Source organism: Berghia stephanieae, chromosome 11, assembly GCF_034508935.2.
Source record: "Berghia stephanieae isolate SIO BIC M18660-M18661 chromosome 11, UCSD_Bste_1.3, whole genome shotgun sequence".
NCBI classification, from domain to species: domain Eukaryota; kingdom Metazoa; phylum Mollusca; class Gastropoda; order Nudibranchia; family Aeolidiidae; genus Berghia; species Berghia stephanieae.
In genome coordinates, this window is record NC_088370.1 from 7,185,499 (window position 1) to 7,205,498 (window position 20,000).

The 20,000-nt window shown below is 33.5% G+C and overlaps 2 protein-coding genes across 6 annotated transcripts in view; one reads left to right on the forward strand and one right to left on the reverse strand.

The window, feature by feature from the left end:
- Positions 1-1,832, forward strand: part of LOC144956317 (contactin rig-6-like) — a 49,760-nt gene extending 47,928 nt beyond the window's left edge. Inside the window, exons 20-21 of the mRNA XM_078886817.1 lie at positions 510-1,444; positions 1,611-1,832. Coding sequence (XP_078742943.1) covers positions 510-583 — 74 coding nt within the window. The 3' untranslated portion in view covers positions 584-1,444; positions 1,611-1,832. The remainder of the gene's footprint in view (positions 1-509; positions 1,445-1,610) is intronic.
- Positions 1,833-8,942: 7,110 nt separating this feature from the next.
- The window catches only part of LOC144956627 (serine incorporator 1-like), a 32,228-nt gene continuing 21,170 nt past the window's right edge, over positions 8,943-20,000 (reverse strand). For 2 of the 5 annotated variants that reach the window (XM_078887250.1, XM_078887249.1), the window contains 4 exons: positions 18,738-18,773; positions 13,967-14,114; positions 13,093-13,243; positions 8,943-11,742 (listed from right to left, as the gene is read on the reverse strand). In XM_078887250.1, coding sequence (XP_078743376.1) covers positions 13,105-13,243; positions 13,967-14,114; positions 18,738-18,773 — 323 coding nt within the window. In that variant the 3' untranslated portion in view covers positions 8,943-11,742; positions 13,093-13,104. The remainder of the gene's footprint in view (positions 11,743-13,092; positions 13,244-13,966; positions 14,115-18,737; positions 18,774-20,000) is intronic. The other 3 variants (XM_078887252.1, XM_078887251.1, XR_013641981.1) reach the window with 2 other exon arrangements.

Below are 20,000 nucleotides of genomic sequence, written 5' to 3' on the forward strand. Positions count from 1 at the left end.
TATTATTATTATTATTATTATCATTATTATTATTATTATTATTATTATTATTATTATTATTATTATTAATATATTATTATTATTATTATTATTATATTATTATTATTATTATTATTATTATTATTATTATTATTATTATATAATTATTACATATTATTATCATATTATATATATTATTATATATTATTATTATTATTATTATTATTTATTATTATAGTAGTAGTAGTAGTAGTAGTAGTAGTAGTAGTAGTAGTAGTAGTAGCATAGTAGTAGTAGTAGTAGTAGTAGTAGTAGTAGTAGTAGTAGTAGTAGTAGTAGTAGTAGTAGTAGTAGTAGTAGTAGTAGTATCATCTCACATATTATCATTGTCGTCATCACCGCCATTCTTTTTTTCTCTCTCCACTCCTCTGCTTCTTCTTTTCCTCTTATTATTATCATTATCATTATCATTATCATTATTTTCTTCGTCTTCTATCCCCATATTATATTCATTGACGTCACCCACCCAGTGGAGAAGCAGGAAATCAAACACAATCTCAACCCAGAAGAGGATCTGCTGAATCAATCTTTCCACGAAATATAAATGATTTATCGCTGGAATTTGTTTATTGTTACCCCGTTTATCGTTGGATTGTCAGATTGGTTTTACAGATCTGTCCACTTGATTTTATTTTTTTTCAAATTTCGGTGTTTTTAGAGTAGAGAGATAAATAGTATTAGTCGATATATTATAACTTTAAAAAATCAACGAATTTCCATCACACGTGATTAAAAAATCACTTTCAAAATCCTTTAAATATGTAGTCTGCATCAACTTTCATTTTATAAGTTTTAAATACCAGAATCTCATACTTCTAAAATATGGAACAAAATTTGGGAATATTTAATTTTAATGAATTTTTTCGCAGAATTCTTGGGAATTTATTTATTTTAAATTTTTCATGGCAGTCTTTTGTTTAATTGTTGTTGTTTGTTTTAAATCATTAATTTGTTACAATTCCCCCCTCCCCCCTTTTCACCCCCACCACAAGAGTATTCCTATACTCTGAAAATTAAAAAAAAAAAAAAAAAACAAATTAAAACAAAACAAACACGTGTTAAAAATGGTGGTCAGAAATTTCGTCAATTAAAATGACCTTCACTTTGACTTTAAAAAACCAAACTGACTAACCTGGGACATGACCGATGTTTTCACGGATGTCGCTGGTGTCAGAGTTTGGACACGTTGGAAGGTGATTTTAACCGATCGACATTTAATTTGGAGGATGAGTGATCTGACCAAATTTTTAAATACGTGTTGTTGTTGTTGGGTTTTTTTCCAGAGAACTGCCGAGTGTTTGACGAATTATTGACGTCAAAATGTAGGCTTGGTGAAATCTTTCCTGTGTTTGTATTGACGTCATGACAAATATAACAGATCGTTGATTAGATTGTTATTATTGTTGTTATTGTTATTATTATTATCATCATCATCGTCATCATCGTCATCATCATCATCATCATCATCATCTGCGTCATTAATTATTATTATTATTATTATTAATTTTATAATAAATTATTATTATTATTATTAATTATTATTATTATTTACTATATTATATAATTATTAGTATTTTTATTATTATTATCATCATCATCATCATCATCATCATCAGAAAAAGTCAAATGTATAATTAGAGTTTTGGGAGATGATATTTTTTGTCTTGTAAATTATCATCTCTCTGTTATGCACTGTATTGTTTTGTTTACATATATTATTGTATTATTTTTCTTACCTTTTCTTGGGTGCTTTAATTGTAATTCTAGAACTTTTTACTATCCCATTTTCTTCCGTTTAACTCTCTCCTTGCCGACGATTTTCAGTATTTTCCCAAAATGGCAGGCTTACCCGTCAGAAAAATTGAATTTTTAAACTCAAACAATCTCTCTACAACACAACTTTATGTTCTTATTAATTAAACAAGGATTATTGTGGTGTACAAAATAAATCTGAATAAGAAAAAAGGTATATTGTGTTGTAACAAATGTGACGATTTGCCTATGGGTGGTAAGGAGATGGTTAACTGGAGCTGATATGACCTTAATGTGTTGTAAGCGCCGTATAACCCTTAAAAACAAAAACAAAGTTAGTCTGCTCAAGACTATGAAATGTTGGTTTTTATCTCTCTAGAAATACGATATTCATTCTCCTCAATAAGACACGAATGTCAAGGGGATCAGACAGGAGAACACGTTTAAAATCCAAAACAAAACGTTTTAAAATTCCTTTGTAACTTGTACCCTCTTCCTTGTGGAGACTTTCTCATTTTCGAAACGGTCTGAAGATGGAGATTGAGGACAGTCAGTGTGGATGGGTGAACAGTGGGTGTGACTATATTATTATTATGTGTAGGTATAGAGAATATAAAGGTACGAAATTAGGGTGATACGAGAGATGTTTGTGTATGTGTGTGTGTGTGTGTGTGTGTGTGTGTGTGTGTGTGTGTGAAGGAGTGAGTGAGAGAGAGAGAGAGAAAGGTAGAAAGAGAGAGAGAGAGAGAGAGAGAGAGAGAGAGAGAGAGAGAGAGAGAGAGAGAGAGAGAGAGAGAATTTGTATGTGTTTGTTTTGTTACTCTTTGTGTTGTTTTACTTCTATGTCATTATATTTCCTTTGTATCATTTATTTGTTTTATTGTTTTATGAAAGTCTATGGCAATACCCAATGTAAATTCCCAGGAGTGGATAAATAAAGTTATTCTTATCTTATATTATCTTGTCGTGTCTTATCTTAAATAACAACAATAGTCAAATGGGATGAAAGCTTCATTTAATAAAAGATGACAAATAATGTGGACGTTTCGGGTTTCCCCTTTGTCAAAAAACGATGGGTTGTTAAAGAGATAAATTGAGATCTTTCAATGCTGCCCAAAACATATGGCGCCAAAGACAAACAACTGAAAACATCACAACAACAACAACAACAACAACAACAACAAAAATAGACAAGATAAATAAATAAAAGTGTTAAAAAGAAAAGAAAAATAAACCGGATTACAAATCAGGGGATGTAACTCATGAAAATACCCGCCTTCAATTAAAGAGGCGATTCATCCAAGAGTTACGCTTGACAAATTAGTGTAATTTTATATTCCGTGTCAGAGAGTAAATTACGGAACGAATGGATGTTCTGAAGTATGGGACGGTTAAATTAGTTGTAAATTGTATTACTGAACGGCTTTGAAAAGTTTGCAACCAAAACGTTCGATTTTTATGGACATTTGAAATTTTAAACTCTTAATTTTATACATTTCTCATTGTTTACCAAGGCTTAAACTCGACGTGTCCTGACCGTTTGATTCACAAAAAGCGTGTTCGATCAAAAGGAGATCGCTGCAATGTGTATTTTTTTCTCTCTGGCGAACGATTTAAAATCTTACTAAGGGTGGTTGAAAAATTCTCGCCTGAATTTCACCTGAAAATCGAATGTTTTGTTTTCCATGTGCAGTGCGTAGGGCCACATAACGCGGTGAATATTCGAATACAGTTATCTTTCGGATATGAAGCAAAGATCATACCCTCTCCACCAATTATTATCGTCATCATTATTATGAATTAATGGAAAAAAAGAATTCACGCTATTTACATGTTTATAATTAATTATTTTGCTATTTTAATCGTAAGAATCATTAAAAAATACCTGGCACATCAGGAAGAACAAGTCACCTCCAGCTGTTATCTTCCATAGTCTGTGTTCCCTCACAAGACGAGAGCATACTATCAATTACTTACCAGTACCAGACACCCGCACAGGATTCCAATTAGAGTAATACACTCAAAATGTTTACCAAAAACAAAAACAAAGAAAAATTAACTATCAATACATGACAAGAGAGATGGTTTACAATGAAAAAAAAAATGTCACCTCTCCAAAACTATATTTCCCTCCCAGCCAAGGACTCCGGCCTGGGCCAGGACAAAACCAGGTAACCCCATTCCAAGACAAAGACAGAAAGCAACTCAGAAAACAGATATAGGGGATAGAAGACACAGCAACTGCACCACATTGGGAGGTCAGTTTGTTTTTAATGTTTTTAGGGGTTTCACGGCGCTTGCAACATATTTAGGTCATAGCGTCAGTAAAAGGGAAGAATATGGGATAGTAAAAAGTTCTAGAATTACAATTAAAGTACCCGAGAAAAGGTAAAACAAAGGGTAATTGGTTCAAATAGGAAACAGATGTAGATTCCAGAGCGCACTATCAAAGTACTTATTTTGAGATTAAGAAGATAAAAGTAAACTGGTAAAGTGACGACACCTAAAAGTCTCATCCAGACACATAAAAACTTGTCCCCCCTAAGAGGGATACACTCAAATGTTTACAAATCATATATAATAGCATGGAAACAAAACAATACAGTGCATAACTGAGAGATGATTTACAAGTCAAAAAATATAATCTCCCAAAACTGTTAACTATACATATGACCGTTTCCCTCCCAGCTAGGGTATCCGGTCGGGGCCAGGACAAAACCAAGTAACCCTCCAAGACAGAAAGCAAGTTGGAACAGGTATAGGGGGATAGAAATAGAAGACACAGTAAGTACCTCCCTGCCCACTATGGGAGGTAAGGAACCCCACCCAGATTCTGGACTGGGTCAGGACAAACTAAGTAAATACCATTCCAAGACAAAGACAGAGAGCAACTCAGAAAACATATAATATAGGGGGATAGAAGACACAGCGAGTGACCTCCTGTACCACCTGGGAGGTCAGAAGACCCTATCCATTAGATGACAATAATAAAATCCCCATTACAACAAACAAATCAGTGACAAGAAACTTCTGACAATACACAACGTAAGACGTTTATTTGAATATTCAATTAACACACTGAATAGACGTAGACGACAGCACATGAATATTCAATCCACACACTGAATAGACGCAGATGACACCTTATGAATATTTAAATTTTGTAACAATAAGACATGAAAACGACAAAGGGGGAAAAAAAGACACATTTTGTCACACCGAGTCTGTTGTTTTTGAGAAAACACAATTTTACATTGTGGAAGTTTATATACTCGGTATTCATTTTTGTATCGTCTACTGGGGAAACTTTGCCAAAAGGGGGAACTTTGCCTCTTGAATTTTGGACCAATGAGAGATTGTTTAGTTTTGTGGCAATTATTTCCTTTGACTTTGATAAAAATTCAAGTCCTTTAACGGGTACAATGACTGCACACAGATGAGATGATTCAAAATGCTCCAAATTCACAGAGACAAAGTTTCCCCTTAAGGCAAAGTTACCCAAATTGGCGGACCTGCCGTCAATCTGTTTTGTCTTTTTTAGTATTGTGTTTTTATGTTTTCATTGTTTTTTGTTGTTGTTGACTGAAGAATGGTTTTGAGCCCGAAACATTCCTTGTTTGCTATTTTGTCCTTTTTGAAGTTGTTATATTCATTTTTGTTTATTGCTTTTCCCAATTGATGCTATTTGGTTTTCCCCCCTCCTCTCTTTATCATGATATCTCTTGTTTTCTTGTCTTGTGCTTCGAAGTTTTCCTCGGCTGTGTGTGGTGAGAACAAATGGACGTGTTTATGCTTTTATTTTGATTTTTTTTTCAATTTCTCTGTCAAATTCAATTTGGCCATTTATTGTTTTAACATTTTCAGGCAGAGAATTCCATATTCGGATGGTGCTTGGAAAAAACGAGTTAAGATGAGCATTAACTGCGGGATCTGGTATGAGCGCTGTTTTCTTTTGTTTTATATAAGGCTATCAATTGGGACTGTTGTCAATCCCTGACGGGCCTTAAAGAAGACTTTGGCTTTTTGTATATAGGTACTCTTCGTCTGTTATTTTACATTTTCATATCAAACTTTGACAAATTAAATGAATGATAAGCTAAGGGGCATAACTCATTAAATTTGATTATGTGACATACCACCCACCCCTTACCTTATGGACTGCCAATATTTATAAAAATGAAAAAATCAAAATGTGTCCCACTATATCGCACTGGTATGATATCCACATAGAAACTGACAATTGAATTTGTTGAAGACAATGACTAATAACTATAACATTTTTTCACCACCACCGTCATCGTGTCGTGCCATGCTTCACGTCGTCATTCTTTTCTGCATCTCCTGCACCGTATCATTGTTATTTTCTATTCCCAGACATTCTTGCATTCACTACAGACGGATGAGATAATATGTGATAATGGCATTGTTAAGTCGATTCACAAATTATCTAATTCGTCTGGAGTGTTTTATTCATCCTGTTTTGTTGATAAAGGGGAAGCTTGAAATGTCCACGTTATCGGATTTCGTTTATTACCTTGAAGCTTACATTCAATTTCACATTGTCATTTCGACATTTTCCCATCAAATCATTTTTTTTTAAATCTTTGCTCAACCAGACATAAATAAAACTGTGAGAGAGGAAAAGTCACATGTAATAATCAACAACAAATGCCCAACAAAACAATATGGATGAAAAGCACAGGGCGAGAAACGGCAGAGTCCCATTTCTATCTTTTGCAATATTTAGTATTTAGTTTTCAAATTTATATACAACATTTGAAGACATAGGACAACTTTTTTCTTAGTTAATCCCTTTACAAAACAGATACATTCCATCATCTTATAATGCTTATCAATATATCATTTTCTCCGAATGATAAATTAAATATAAATAAATATTATGCACCCCCCCCCCCCCCCACCTCATCCAAAATCGGAAAATGACTGTCGTTTTTCCCCCTTTGCTCTTCATATATAATATACATATATATACAACTTGATAATGAAACGTTCACAGTATATCAAATTCCAATTATATACAAACAAATGACAGTGAAATAAAATCTGGTTCCCAAAATATGGCCATTTTTTTATATTTTTTAAATGATGAAACGGGAGTCTTAATAAAAATAAAAATTATTCACTCCCGATCCCTCCCCCCCCCCCCCCCCCCCCCCCCCCCCCCCCTCAGTCTTCCCTTCAGAAAATTATTTTTTTTCAAGATTTCATTTCTATTACAAAACATTTTTTTTAAAAACCCAAATTAAAAATATCAAATCTAAAACTAAAGAATGGGAATAATTCTGGATAACCTTTTTATTCTATTATCAAACCGATTAAGTTGTTTTCTGTTACGATCTCAGTTTAGTAGTAGTAGTCATAAAACCATTGGAGTTGGAGCCAGAGTTAATCCCAGTTTCTATAGCGTGAAACGGACAACAAACAGTGATCGCTTGCTACCCTTTGGATAGGACAAGTCTATTGCAATGTACTCTACACAAGATCTATCAGACCCAGCCAACCAATCACTGCTGGGTGGAATGGGGGCATCTCAAATCCACTCAGGTTTGTTCTGAAGGGAGTGCTCTACCAACTGAACTACAGACCCCCCCCCCCCCCCCCCCCCCCACCCCCATTAGAGATACATATAGATCTTAGAAAGAACTGGAGTCCAAGATTTTCATGCCATTAAAAACAAGTGAGGATCCATGATGACCTATGACATGTTTCAATTCACTGTGTGAGGCTAGTCCAGAATTTTAGAAAAACCACAGTTCATATCGAATTCAAACGATTCTTTTATCAATTGATTTCAATTTTCATCGTTTTCTGCATTTCCCACAAAAGACAAGACTCAAACGGTTTGGTCAAAAATTATCCAAAAAATAATAGGGTCAGAGATTTATTTTTTAAATCCTCATTGTTGGTCAGAGACTGTTGGACAGTATTGCTCTCACATCTCACATTAATGGAATGAAAAATTTAAAAAATATATATATACAAATTATACCATAGGGGCCAATGTTTCAAAGAGCTAAATCAGGACACCGGAACACACAATACCGTCATGACCCAAAAAAGCCAGTATGTTTGGACTGTTACAAAATATAATCTAGAGTTAGGGATGTTTCTGTTCCTTGTTTTCATTTGCTGATCAAAATAGTATAATTTAATTCTTGGACATGTTAGAGTCATTTCCATAAATATAAACAGTCCAATTTCAATTTTTTTTCAATTTTAAAATTTGTCTTCAAATTGTTAACTCGACAGATTTCCCTATTTTATCAGACCAGTTGGCTCCACCAATGTAATACAAAGAGTTCAGCTACAATACATTCCCTATTTTATCAGACCAGCTGGCTCCACCAATGTAATACAAAGAGTTCAGCTACAATACATTCCCTATTTTATCAGACCAGCTGGCTCCACCAATGTAATACAAAGAGTTCAGCTACAATACATTCCCTATTTTATCAGACCAGCTGGCTCCACCAATGTAATACAAAGAGTTCAGCTACAATACATTCCCTATTTTATCAGACCAGCTGGCTCCACCAATGTAATACAAAGAGTTCAGCTACAATACATTCCCTATTTTATCAGGCCAGCTGGCTCCACCAATGTAATACAAAGAGTTCAGCTACAATACATTCCCTATTTTATCAGACCAGTTGGCTCCACCAATGTAATACAAAGAGTTCAGCTACAATACATTCCCTATTTTATCAGGCCAGCTGGCTCCACCAATGTAATACAAAGAGTTCAGCTACAATACATTCCCTATTTTATCAGGCCAGCTGGCTCCACCAATGTAATACAAAGAGTTCAGCTACAATACATTCCCTATTTTATCAGACCAGCTGGCTCCACCAATGTAATACAAAGAGTTCAGCTACAATACATTCCCTATTTTATCAGACCAGCTGGCTCCACCAATGTAATACAAAGAGTTCAGCTACAATACATTCCCTATTTTATCAGACCAGCTGGCTCCACCAATATAATACAAAGAGTTCAGCTACAATACATTCCCTATTTTATCAGACCAGCTGGCTCCAATGTAATACAAAGAGTTCAGCTACAATACATTCCCTATTTTATCAGGCCAGCTGGCTCCACCAATGTAATACAAAAAGTTCAGCTACAACACACAAACACAAACCTGTCACGGACTATAAAGAAACATGTTTTATTATTTATTAACTTAAAGGGTAGGACGTGCGGCAGGAAAAAATAACCAATTTCATTTTTTTTATAATAATGATGATAAAATGCCATTCAGGTAACAGCTCGTGATGCAAGAAGATTAACAAATGTAGAGGAGATGAAAATATATTGAGCCATTGCCGTGGAACTTCTGTTTGGCGGCCATCTTGGATTATAACCATTTCTTTTTTAGAGAGGCAAAGGCTTAACTCACTCAATCCTAAAGATTTTTGCTACTTTTCAAAATTGGTAAAAATGTATTAAAAATGAGCATGTACATAGATAGTTTTATTCAACTACCATTAACATGTAAATATAAAGAACATTACCTTTAATACTACGCCTATAATTTGTCTCAGAAAAATGTAATAAAAATGTAACTGTAACCTGGGTAAACAACGGATATAGTCGGTGTTAGGTTTGAGTGTTAAAAACTAATGGTCTAATGACATGAAAAATAAAAGATATAGTTTAATAGATTATTATAACATCTAAAAATTGAATCGAGCTTTTTGAGATGAAAGGCTTCAATCTCATTTCATTGACGTGTAAAAGACTTGAATCTCATTTCATTGACGTGTAACTTGAGGAGGGAGGATGAAACAAGGATGAAATTGGACACATGTCAAAACAATTAAAATTTACAAAATATTTTATTAAAAGCTTGAGTAATGTTTTAAATACATGTGTGTCTCTATATTCTCTCTATATACCAAGACTCTACATCAAAAACTGTTTGAGGAGTTAACTTTTACATGTCAAAATGTAACAACGTGAAAAAATGCACTTAAAGTTGAAAATGGAAATTCAACCCTGCCTTTGCTGTAGCCACTAATATCAGGTGTGGGAATTTGTAAGTATAAGATGAAAACATGTTTTGATATTTTATACCATCTTTTAGGACCTAATCCAAGATTTCCTCTGATGTATGACATAAAAGTGCTGATTTCATAGCACTATTTTATTGTTATCATTATTAAGGAGTGAGTTTTGATAATGGATGATTTTTTGAATACACTACTAAAAAAAACCGGTGAAATTAAGAAGTTTTAACCATTTTAAAAATTATTATTGATTTAAATTGCAAGTTTATTGTTTGAAGTATTGAAAAAAGTAAATAACTCAATTCTGTTATTGGATGCCAAAATTGATAAAATTACATGTCCCCTCCTCCCCTCTTATGTGGAGGAAAAATAATTAGTAAATTATAAACTGACACCATTTTTTTATATAAAGAGTCAAGTCAAAAAGTTCCAAGTAGCTTCCTTCAATTTGGTCCTCATATTACATCCATTCCGAAGAAAAACAACAAAATTTTCACCATTTTTCTAGATTATTCTCTCTTAAGTTTTGATCAATCAAATTGTGAAGGGAAGTAATCCTAACGGTGTCCATTTTTTATCCTCCAAAAATATGGAAATCAAAGACATTCTTATCAAATAAACGATGATTTTTATATTATTATAAACAAACAAACAGAAATCTTTAGAAAAGTGATAAACTACAAAACAATGCAGATTTTATATATATATTATAGTTCACTCAAGCACGAAATAAAAACATTAATTATACAGTCAGTACCAGCTGGATTCCAGCACATTGAATTCCAGCACGAATTCCAATACGATACGTTGGAGTTGGGTGACCCAATTTTGTCTATATGACAAGGCATTACTTCCCATGAGTAATCAACAAAAATGAATATAAAAGCTTCCAAAAATGTTTTTAAAAAGACTAAAACACCAAACCTGGAACGTTTCAGGCTCAAAACCCTTCTTCAGCCAACAACAAAAAAAACAAAACAATGAAAACATAAATACATGACTAACAAAAAACCAGATTGTCATTTATGTTTTTTTGGGGGGTTTTTGTTGTTGTTGTTGTTGTTGGCTGAAGAAGGGTTTTGAGCCCGAAACGTTCTGGGTTTGATATTCTATTCTTTTTTTTTTAATCTGTTATATTCACGTTTGTTTATGACTTTTTACAGTCCACAGCTTCTCTAGCAGCTTTGTATCACTTTTGACTTCCCATAAACATCAGATGTCTGCATACTCAGATTATAACACACTTTTTGCCTTTTGCCGAAACCATGCTAGAATCCAGCGAGTACTGTATAATAACTGATGATTCCATTCAATCCACGACTTCCTGCTGGTAACAACAAAACGTCAAACAAAACCTTTTTTTAAAAAAATCATTCACATTCTTATTGACTTCATTGTCACAATTGAAAATCATCATCATCTTAACCCTCATTGTTGCCATCATCATTATCATTATCAACATCAACATCATCGTCATCATCATTAATTCAAAAGTTTGTTTGTTTGTTGCTTTAGGTCTCTTCCAACACAATTGAGGTTATATGAGAGACCGCTGAAACAAAAAAAACAAGCAATCTAACAAAAATAGTACAAATGTCAATCAAAATCATAACCTAAAGATATCATAAGCTAAATTATAAATAACCAAGAACAAACAGGCAGAGGATTTACAGGAAAAAAAATATCCCCTGTCAAAAATACAATCACAAACCAAAGAAGCAGGATAGGCTAGTAAAGAGAAGAAGAAACGACATCACTATCGGATCGTACACCCATGCGAACATCATAGGTATATGATTCAAGGGTGATGCTCCCATCCAACCACCCGCTTAATTCAAAAGAAATTTACAAAGAACAAAATAAGTATAAACCAGGCCAATCAGAGTCTGTGTCCAATCATGTCCATTCAAATCAGACAAAACTGAAATGATAATAAAATAACACATCAGCGTTTATAGAACACAATTAACACCACTTGCTGGAGTGTCAATTAACACCACTTGCTGGAATGTCAATTAACACCACTTGCTAGAGTGTCAATTAACACCACTTGCTGGAATGTCAATTAACACCACTTGCAGGAATGTCAATTAACACCACTTGCTGGAATGTCAATTAACACCACTTGCAGGAATGTCAATTAACACCACTTGCTGGAATGTCAATTAACACCACTTTCTTGGGTGTCAATTAACACCACTTGCTGGAATGTCAATTAACACCACTTGCTGGAGTGCCAATTAACACCACTTGCTGGAGTGTCAATTAACACCACTTGCTGGAATGTCAATTAAGACCACTTGCTGGAGTGTCAATTAACACCACTTGCTGGGATGTCAATTAACACCACTTGCTGGAATGTCAATTAACACCACTTGCTGGAGTGTCAATTAACACCACTTGCTGGAATGTCAATTAACACCACTTGCTGGAATGTTAATTAACACCACTTGCTGGAGTGTCAATTAACACCACTTGCTGGAATGTCAATTAACACCACTTTCTTGGGTGTCAATTAACACCACTTCGACCTGTAAATGAGCTCTATAAAAATTGACTGAAACTCTTCGACAAACAGAAAATTCAAATTTTAAAATAAATAAGGGAATCATTAGAGAAGAAGGTGACAAAATACAAGATATTAAAATGGTGGGCGTTATTACCTACTGGAAGTATGACTGCCATTAATTTGATTTAGAAGGAATGCTAAATAAGCAGGTCATTCATATAATAAATAATACATCGATGGGGTCTGAGGGAGTCAGCCGACTGTCCCCACTGTCAAAGAACGCCAGAGACAACAGACCACACAATCTTACACTGCCCTGTGACGAGATTGGCGGGAAGTTTTGAGGCTGTCCTCAACTGCGGTGACGAATTTAAAGACTGGCTGGAGACTTCCAGTGTGGAATGATGACTTCATCAAAGTCAAACAATGTTCCAATCAATGCTCCAAACAAAGTTTGTTTTTTGTTTGTTTTTAAGAGTTTTACGGCGCTTGCAACACATTAAGGTTATATCAGCGCCAGTAAAAAGGAAGAAAATGGGATAGTCAAAAGTTCTAGAATTACAATTAAAGCACCCAAGAAAAGGTAAGGCAAAGGGGAATTTGTTAAAATAGAAAACATGTAGATTCCAAGAGCATCCGTCTTTGGCGAATTACTTTACACAAGATCCAACAGAACCAGCTAGCCAATCACTGCTGGATGAATAAGGGGGGGTTCATGGGAAAAAATTTGAAATCAACACCCAACCATCCTTTTTGGCTTACCTTTTGATGACTTTAACTGAATTCTCTGTTCTGAAGGATGGCCGGGGCAACCAGGGTCCATATGTACAAGACAATACTGGCCCAGCTGGACGAGATCTTGACCCAAACCGAGGCTGTGTTGGAGTTCAGGGTACTGACATCAGACGAGGGGCTGAAGAGAGAATAAATTACATTTGTTACCAATTGTCTCTATAGGGTATTACACGAGGGCGATAAAGAATTCAATTACGTTCATTTGGGTAAAAACACAAGTTATAGTTTAAGAATTTCACAAGCTTGTCGAGTGAAAATCTTACATCAAAACGAGTATTTTCAACCCAACAGACATAATTTAGTCGATCTCATTACAATTGCACCCTTTCTCAACCAAAACCATTCATTTAATTAAATGATAGAGTCTTACAAAATAAGAAGAAAAAATTCAAAACAATTGAATTGAATGGAAAATATCAACAAGGTTTCTACTGTCGTCTGCATCTAGTTTGACTTGATCTCATGAGTGTGGATCACGGAGTGGGTTTTTTACTCTCGCTCTCTCTCAAGTTATGGAACTACATGTCGTCACTTTTTTGTGTGCTGCTATGTGGTCTTGTGGTATGACTCTCGCTTTGAGATCAGAAGGTCCTGGATTCGAGTCTTGCTCGGCACATAGTTGAATCTTGGAAAAGGCTCTTAACTCATATTCTCTCACTATACTCAGGTGTAAAATAACATTGTCGTCCCTATCGGGAAAAAAAATTGTAAAATCGCCTAACAGGCGTTATGTCTCATGGTAATTGTTGCTATTGGCTAAGGACCCCTTGTAAAGCGCTTTGAGCACCTTTAGAGGATATTGCACTATACAAAAGCTCCAATTATTATCAATAGGCCGTACCTGAACCAGTTAGTAAGAGTCATCATAATGTACAGAGAAGAAAGAAACAACATGAAGTGGAAGAAACTGTAGGAATATGCCACTCCCTCCTCTTCGTTGTCCCAGACTTTTTGGCCATTCTCAACATCCGACTCGCTATCTGTACTGCCTGTAATTTTAAAAAATACAGAAACAATTTTGAATAACATATTAACAATTGATACAAATAACACAAGAAAAAAATTTCTACGATTGAATTGAATTTGAATTTTTATGGAAACACAAGGCAGCTCTTTTGTGGGTGACAATATCTTCGTTTTATTCTTTCATGTTACCATCTATTTGTGGATACTATACTCGTGCTATATATAGTAATAATAATAATAATAATAATAATAATAATAATAATAATAATAATAATAATATAATAATAATAATAATAATAAAATAATAATAATAATAATAATAATAATAAAATAATAATAATAATAATAATAATAATAATAATAATAATAATAATAATAATAATAATAATAATGATAATGATAATAATAGTAATAATAATGATAATAATAATAATAATAATAATAATAAATAATAATAATAATAATAATAATAATAATAATAATAATAATAATAATAATAATAAGAGAAGAAGAAGAAGAAGAAGAAGAAGAAGAAGAAGAAGAAGAAGAAGAAGAAGAAGAAGAAGAAGAAGAAGAAGAAGAAGAAGAAGAAGAAGAAGAAGAAGAAGAAGAAGAAGAAGAAGAAGAAGAAGAAGAAGAAGAAGAATATTATTAATAATAATAATAATAATCATAACAACAACAATAATAAATAGCAACTGTTATAGCGTTTTACAACTATCTAAGCAGGCACTAAGCACTTTACAATGACATGCAGGTATTAATTCAACTGGCTATTAAATTGTCATCGCCAGATAAAATAACCTTAAACCAGTGAGGGTTAATGGTGAAGACCATGCAGCCAATCCATGTATAAGTCATACAAAGCTGTGGACTGTAAAAAATTATATACAAAAATGAATAGTAGAACAGTTTCAGAGCAGAAAAAAACGAAAAACGAAAAACAAACGAGGAACATTTCAGGCTAAATAAAAACCCTTCTTAAGCCAATCACAAAAACAATTTAAAAAATGAAATTCTAATCTGACGGTAGAGAAATCTTTGGCATGTCTTGTCCATGTCTGTCTGGATATGAAACGATACATTCGTGATTTTAATGATTTTGTTATTGGCGGATGGAAAGGCTTTGAACCCAAAATATTCCGTGGTCGGTACTTTGTTCTTTTATGAAGCTGTTTTACATTTTCATTTTTGTTCATTACTGTTTAACTCTATCTCGAGTTCACCCTCATGGAAAATTTAACAAATTTGTTCGATTTTCCATGCATATGAACTCGAGAGAGTTAAACCCAAATCTGCACACAATGCACGAAGCCATGCAATATTTGTGTTGTTAACCTAGGGATGAATAGGTATATGCAATCGTAAACAAATGCAGAGGAGTATGTTGGAAACAAGAGGAGGGGGGATCCTGATAGCTCAGTTGGTAAAGCACTTGCTTTACACACAAAAACCTCGGATCAATCCCTGGTGAAGTGGATATTTTCCTCAATCCCCACCCTACCCATCAAGCATTGACTGGGTAGCAGGATCTGTTTGTTTTTTTAAAGGGTTTTTTACAGTGCTTGCGACAATTTAGGTCATATCAGCGTCAGTAAAAAGGAAGAAAAAGGAAGAAATTTTAAAAATAGATTTATAATTAAAAGCACACAAGAAAAAGTAAGACAAAGGGGAATGGTTCAAATAGGGAAGAAATGTAGATTCCAAGAGCTCACACCATCGGTGTACGTAGTTTGAGATTACCTTAAAGTCTCATTCAGACATAAGCACAGGTCCCACTAAGAGGAATACACTTAAATGCTTACATTATACATTCAATATAAAACATTACATTATATAACAGAGAGATTTACTAGGGACAAAAATATGATCTCCCACAACTATAACTATACATTTGACTGTTTCCCTCTTGGCCAAGGATTCTGGCTAAAGCCAGGACAAAATTAAATAATCCCATTCCAAGACAAAGACAGAAAGCAACTCAAAAAACAGAAATAGGGGGATAGGAGACACAGCAAGTGACCTGTGACCTCCTGCCCACCATGGGAGATAATTAAGTAAATGATAATAGAATTAGGAGAGTGTAAAAATTATTTTTTTTAAAGCTACAAAATATTGAAAAATAATTGAATATTTGTGACTTCATACAATCCATGGCATTTATGTTGTTTGTTTTGTTCTATCGACAACATTACGTCATAGCGACAACACTACGCCATAGCGACAACACTACGTCATAGCACGTCCTAGCGACAACACTACATACGTCATAGCGACAACACTACGTCATAGCGACCAACTTCTCATAGAGCTAAACCGGGACATCCATCTTGACCCAAACCAGCAGTACATTTGGATCATTACACGACATCATCTAGATTTATAGCATTTTTCTGTTCCTTGTTTTCAATTGATAATTTTTCAAAATCATAATCCTGGGACTTGCAAGGATAATTTCCATAAATTTAACAATCCAATGTTTCGTTTGAAAAATATTTCTCCATATTGCCCAATTGGGACCGTCCCGATTTTATCAGGACAATTGGCAGCTCTGCTATGTACTTATAATATTAGCAGGTCTGATATCCAAACGCAATCATGGGCTTGATTTAACATTGTTGTCATGTGCGGCTATGTGGTCTAGTGGTATGAGACTCGCTTTTGGATCAGAAGGTCCTGGGTTCGAGCCTCGCGCTCGGCGCATAGTTGAGTCCTTGGAATAGACTCTTTACTCACATTCTCTCACCGTACTCAGGTGTAAAATGAGTACCTGGACGTTAACAGCGTTGTCTTTGTCCGAAAAATTGCAATATCGCCTGACAGGCTTCATGTTCCGTCCTTCATGTTAAATGTTGCTGTTGACCAGGGACCCCTTGTAAAGCGCTTTGAGCACATTTAGTGGATATTACGCTATATAAAGCTCAATTGTTAAATTTTTTGTAATGGACAATATTCAGTATTGGTTTGAGAGTTATCAGACCTGCAAATCAGAATACATTGCTACAACATTAAAACCCATTCTATTTTCACATGATCTTGGATTAACAAACGTACAAAGGAAAACAAAATCTTCTACAAATTAAAGGTACTCAATCACAAAGCATGTCGGTAACGACAAAAGATAAGAAAATAAATGAAAAGGCAAATTTAAAAAAAAATACAAAAAAAAAAAAAAAAGCAAAGAAACTCCCCAAAAAAAGCCAAAAAAAAATTAACAAAACAAAGCAAAAAAAAAAAACACAAAAAAAAAAAAAAAAGAAAAAGAGAAAAAATTCATGAGTAATGAAATGAAAGGAAAGAAAATTTAAATATTCTCCTCCTCTTAATAAAAAAACAAAACACTCTACTGACATTTCCCTGTGGTCCCTTGAAAATTGTCTTTTTCTCTTTCTTTTTAAAAATGTTTATTTTGCCAAGCTTAAAAAAATAACAAAATACCAATCACAGAACGTTTCGGATTAAAAATACCTCTTCAGCCAACTATTTCTCCGCCATCAATCTGTTTGGTTTTTTTTAGTAATGTATTTATATTTTCATTGTTTTTGCTTTTGTTGTTGGCTGAAGAAGGGTTTTGAGCCCGAAACGTCCAGTGTTTGTTTTATTTTTTTTTTTGAAGTTGTATATATTCCATTTTTTGTTTATGACTTTTTCCAGTCCACAGCTTCTAGCAGCCTTTGTATCACATTGCCTAGAGGTGTTGGCTTTATCAGGATTGAACTTTCAACATTTTTATCATTGTCACCAATTTAATGTTAACAAAATTGTGCGACTTTGTGGTCATGGGGTATGACACCCGCCTTCTGATTGGAGGGTCCACGATTCGAGTTAAGTTCTTGAAAAAGTCTCTTTACTCACATTCTCTCATTGTACTCAGGTGTAAAATGAGTACCTGATCATTCAAATTCAAAGCATTGTCTCTGTCGAAAAAAATTATAACAGGCATCAGGTCTTGTCCTACACGTTAAGTGTTGCTGTTGGCTGGGACCCAATTTATGCACGTTTAGTGAATAGTAAGCTATATAAATGCTCACATATTTCATAATAATTGACATCAGCATCACACCAGTTTGAGAAGGTGGGTGACAAGTAATCAAGATTATTCAAATGACATTAAACAGATCTGCTCACTTAAAAATCTATAAATTCATTTTTTTATTTATTTAGGAGATAAAAATTGTAGTCACTGGAGTTAACTTTAAAAATCAAGAGGCTTCGTATGGGAACAAAACAGACAATGGACGTTTCGGGTACAAATGTAGTTTCGGTTTATACCCGAAAAGTCCATTGTCTGTTTTGTTCCCATACGAAGCCTCTCCATTTTCACTCTTTCGTTAGTATTTTACGATCACCGGCTTCAGGCAGCCCTACCGTTTTCTACTATAAAAATCAGCAATTTCCCGTCACAATGATTAAATAAAATTTAAAATCCTTTAAATGATGTAGTCTGGCATCAACTTTCACTTTCAATAAGTCGTCATGACTTGGAGATGCTCAAGAAGTTCTGAAACAGGAGCCAAAATGTCGGAGCCAAAATGTCGTTCTAGCAGGCAGGTTTGTCTGCACAACACCAGTTAGAGAAGGTGGGTGACAAGTTATCATGAATATTCAAATGACATCAAGTGGCAAAGAGCAAGGAAGAGACTCACCCAACAGCTCTATATCCTGACTGCCATTCCGTTTGCCTACAGGAAGTGACAGTGAAAAAACAAGTCAGGAAAACACCCACCACCGACACCAAATTACAACAATTTACATCATAGGAATAATAATAATAATAATAATAATAAATAATAATAATAATAATAATAATAATAATAATAATAATAATAATAATAATAATAATAATAATAATAATAATAGAAAAATAATAATAATAATAATAATAATAATAATAATAATAATAATAATAATAATAATAATAATAATAATAATAATAATAATAATAATAATAATAATAATAATACATAATAATATTAATTACAATAATAATAATAATAATAATAATAATAATAATAATAATAATAATAATAATAATAATAATAATAATAATAATATAATAATAATAATAATAATAATAATAATAATAATAATAAATAATAATAATAATAATAATAATAATAATAATAATAATAATAATAATAATAATAATAATAATAATAATAATAGATAAATAAATAAATAAATAATCAAATACATAAATAAGTAAATTAATTGATTAATTAATAGAAGATGACGAACAAAAAAGAAAGTTTTAAAAAAAAGAGAAATGGAGGATCCCAGATCAAGGTTGCCAGATTAAATTTTCAAAAATTTCCAAACAAGTTAAAGAAAATTGCCAAATGGTCGGGGGGAAATGCCTAAATCTATAGGCTTTGCTCTCCCCCCCCCCCCCCCCCCCCCCCCCGCTCTCTCTCTCTCTCTCTGATAAATGACATGAAAATGGACATAAATCTTAGCTTTCATATCCTCAAGCTGCCATGAGTTAGTATTGTCTTGATAGAATTTCGCCTACGATTGAATTTTCAGGATAAACTTAAGTGTATATTTTGTGAAATTGGTGTTCGTTTATTTTTGTCTATAAAATAAGTAAAATTAAGCAATTTGGAGAAAAAATAAATAAATAAATAAAAAAAATTAAAAATGCCAAATGTGATTTTCCCATCCAAGTGGCTTCAAAGAGGAAAAAAACGCCAAGTTTTTTAAAATTTGGCGTTAAAATCACTAATTTGGCAACCCTGTTCCAGACATAACAAGACTCAATTTTCTTTATGTACTGCATTGTCTGAATCAACTAAAAATGTCATAATGGATCTAGGTTGTTGTTGTTGTTTAATTTGGTAGAATTAAACGAGGACTAAGATATTTTGTTTGAACTGGTGATGCTGACAAAATGGAAAATTAGGGAAGCC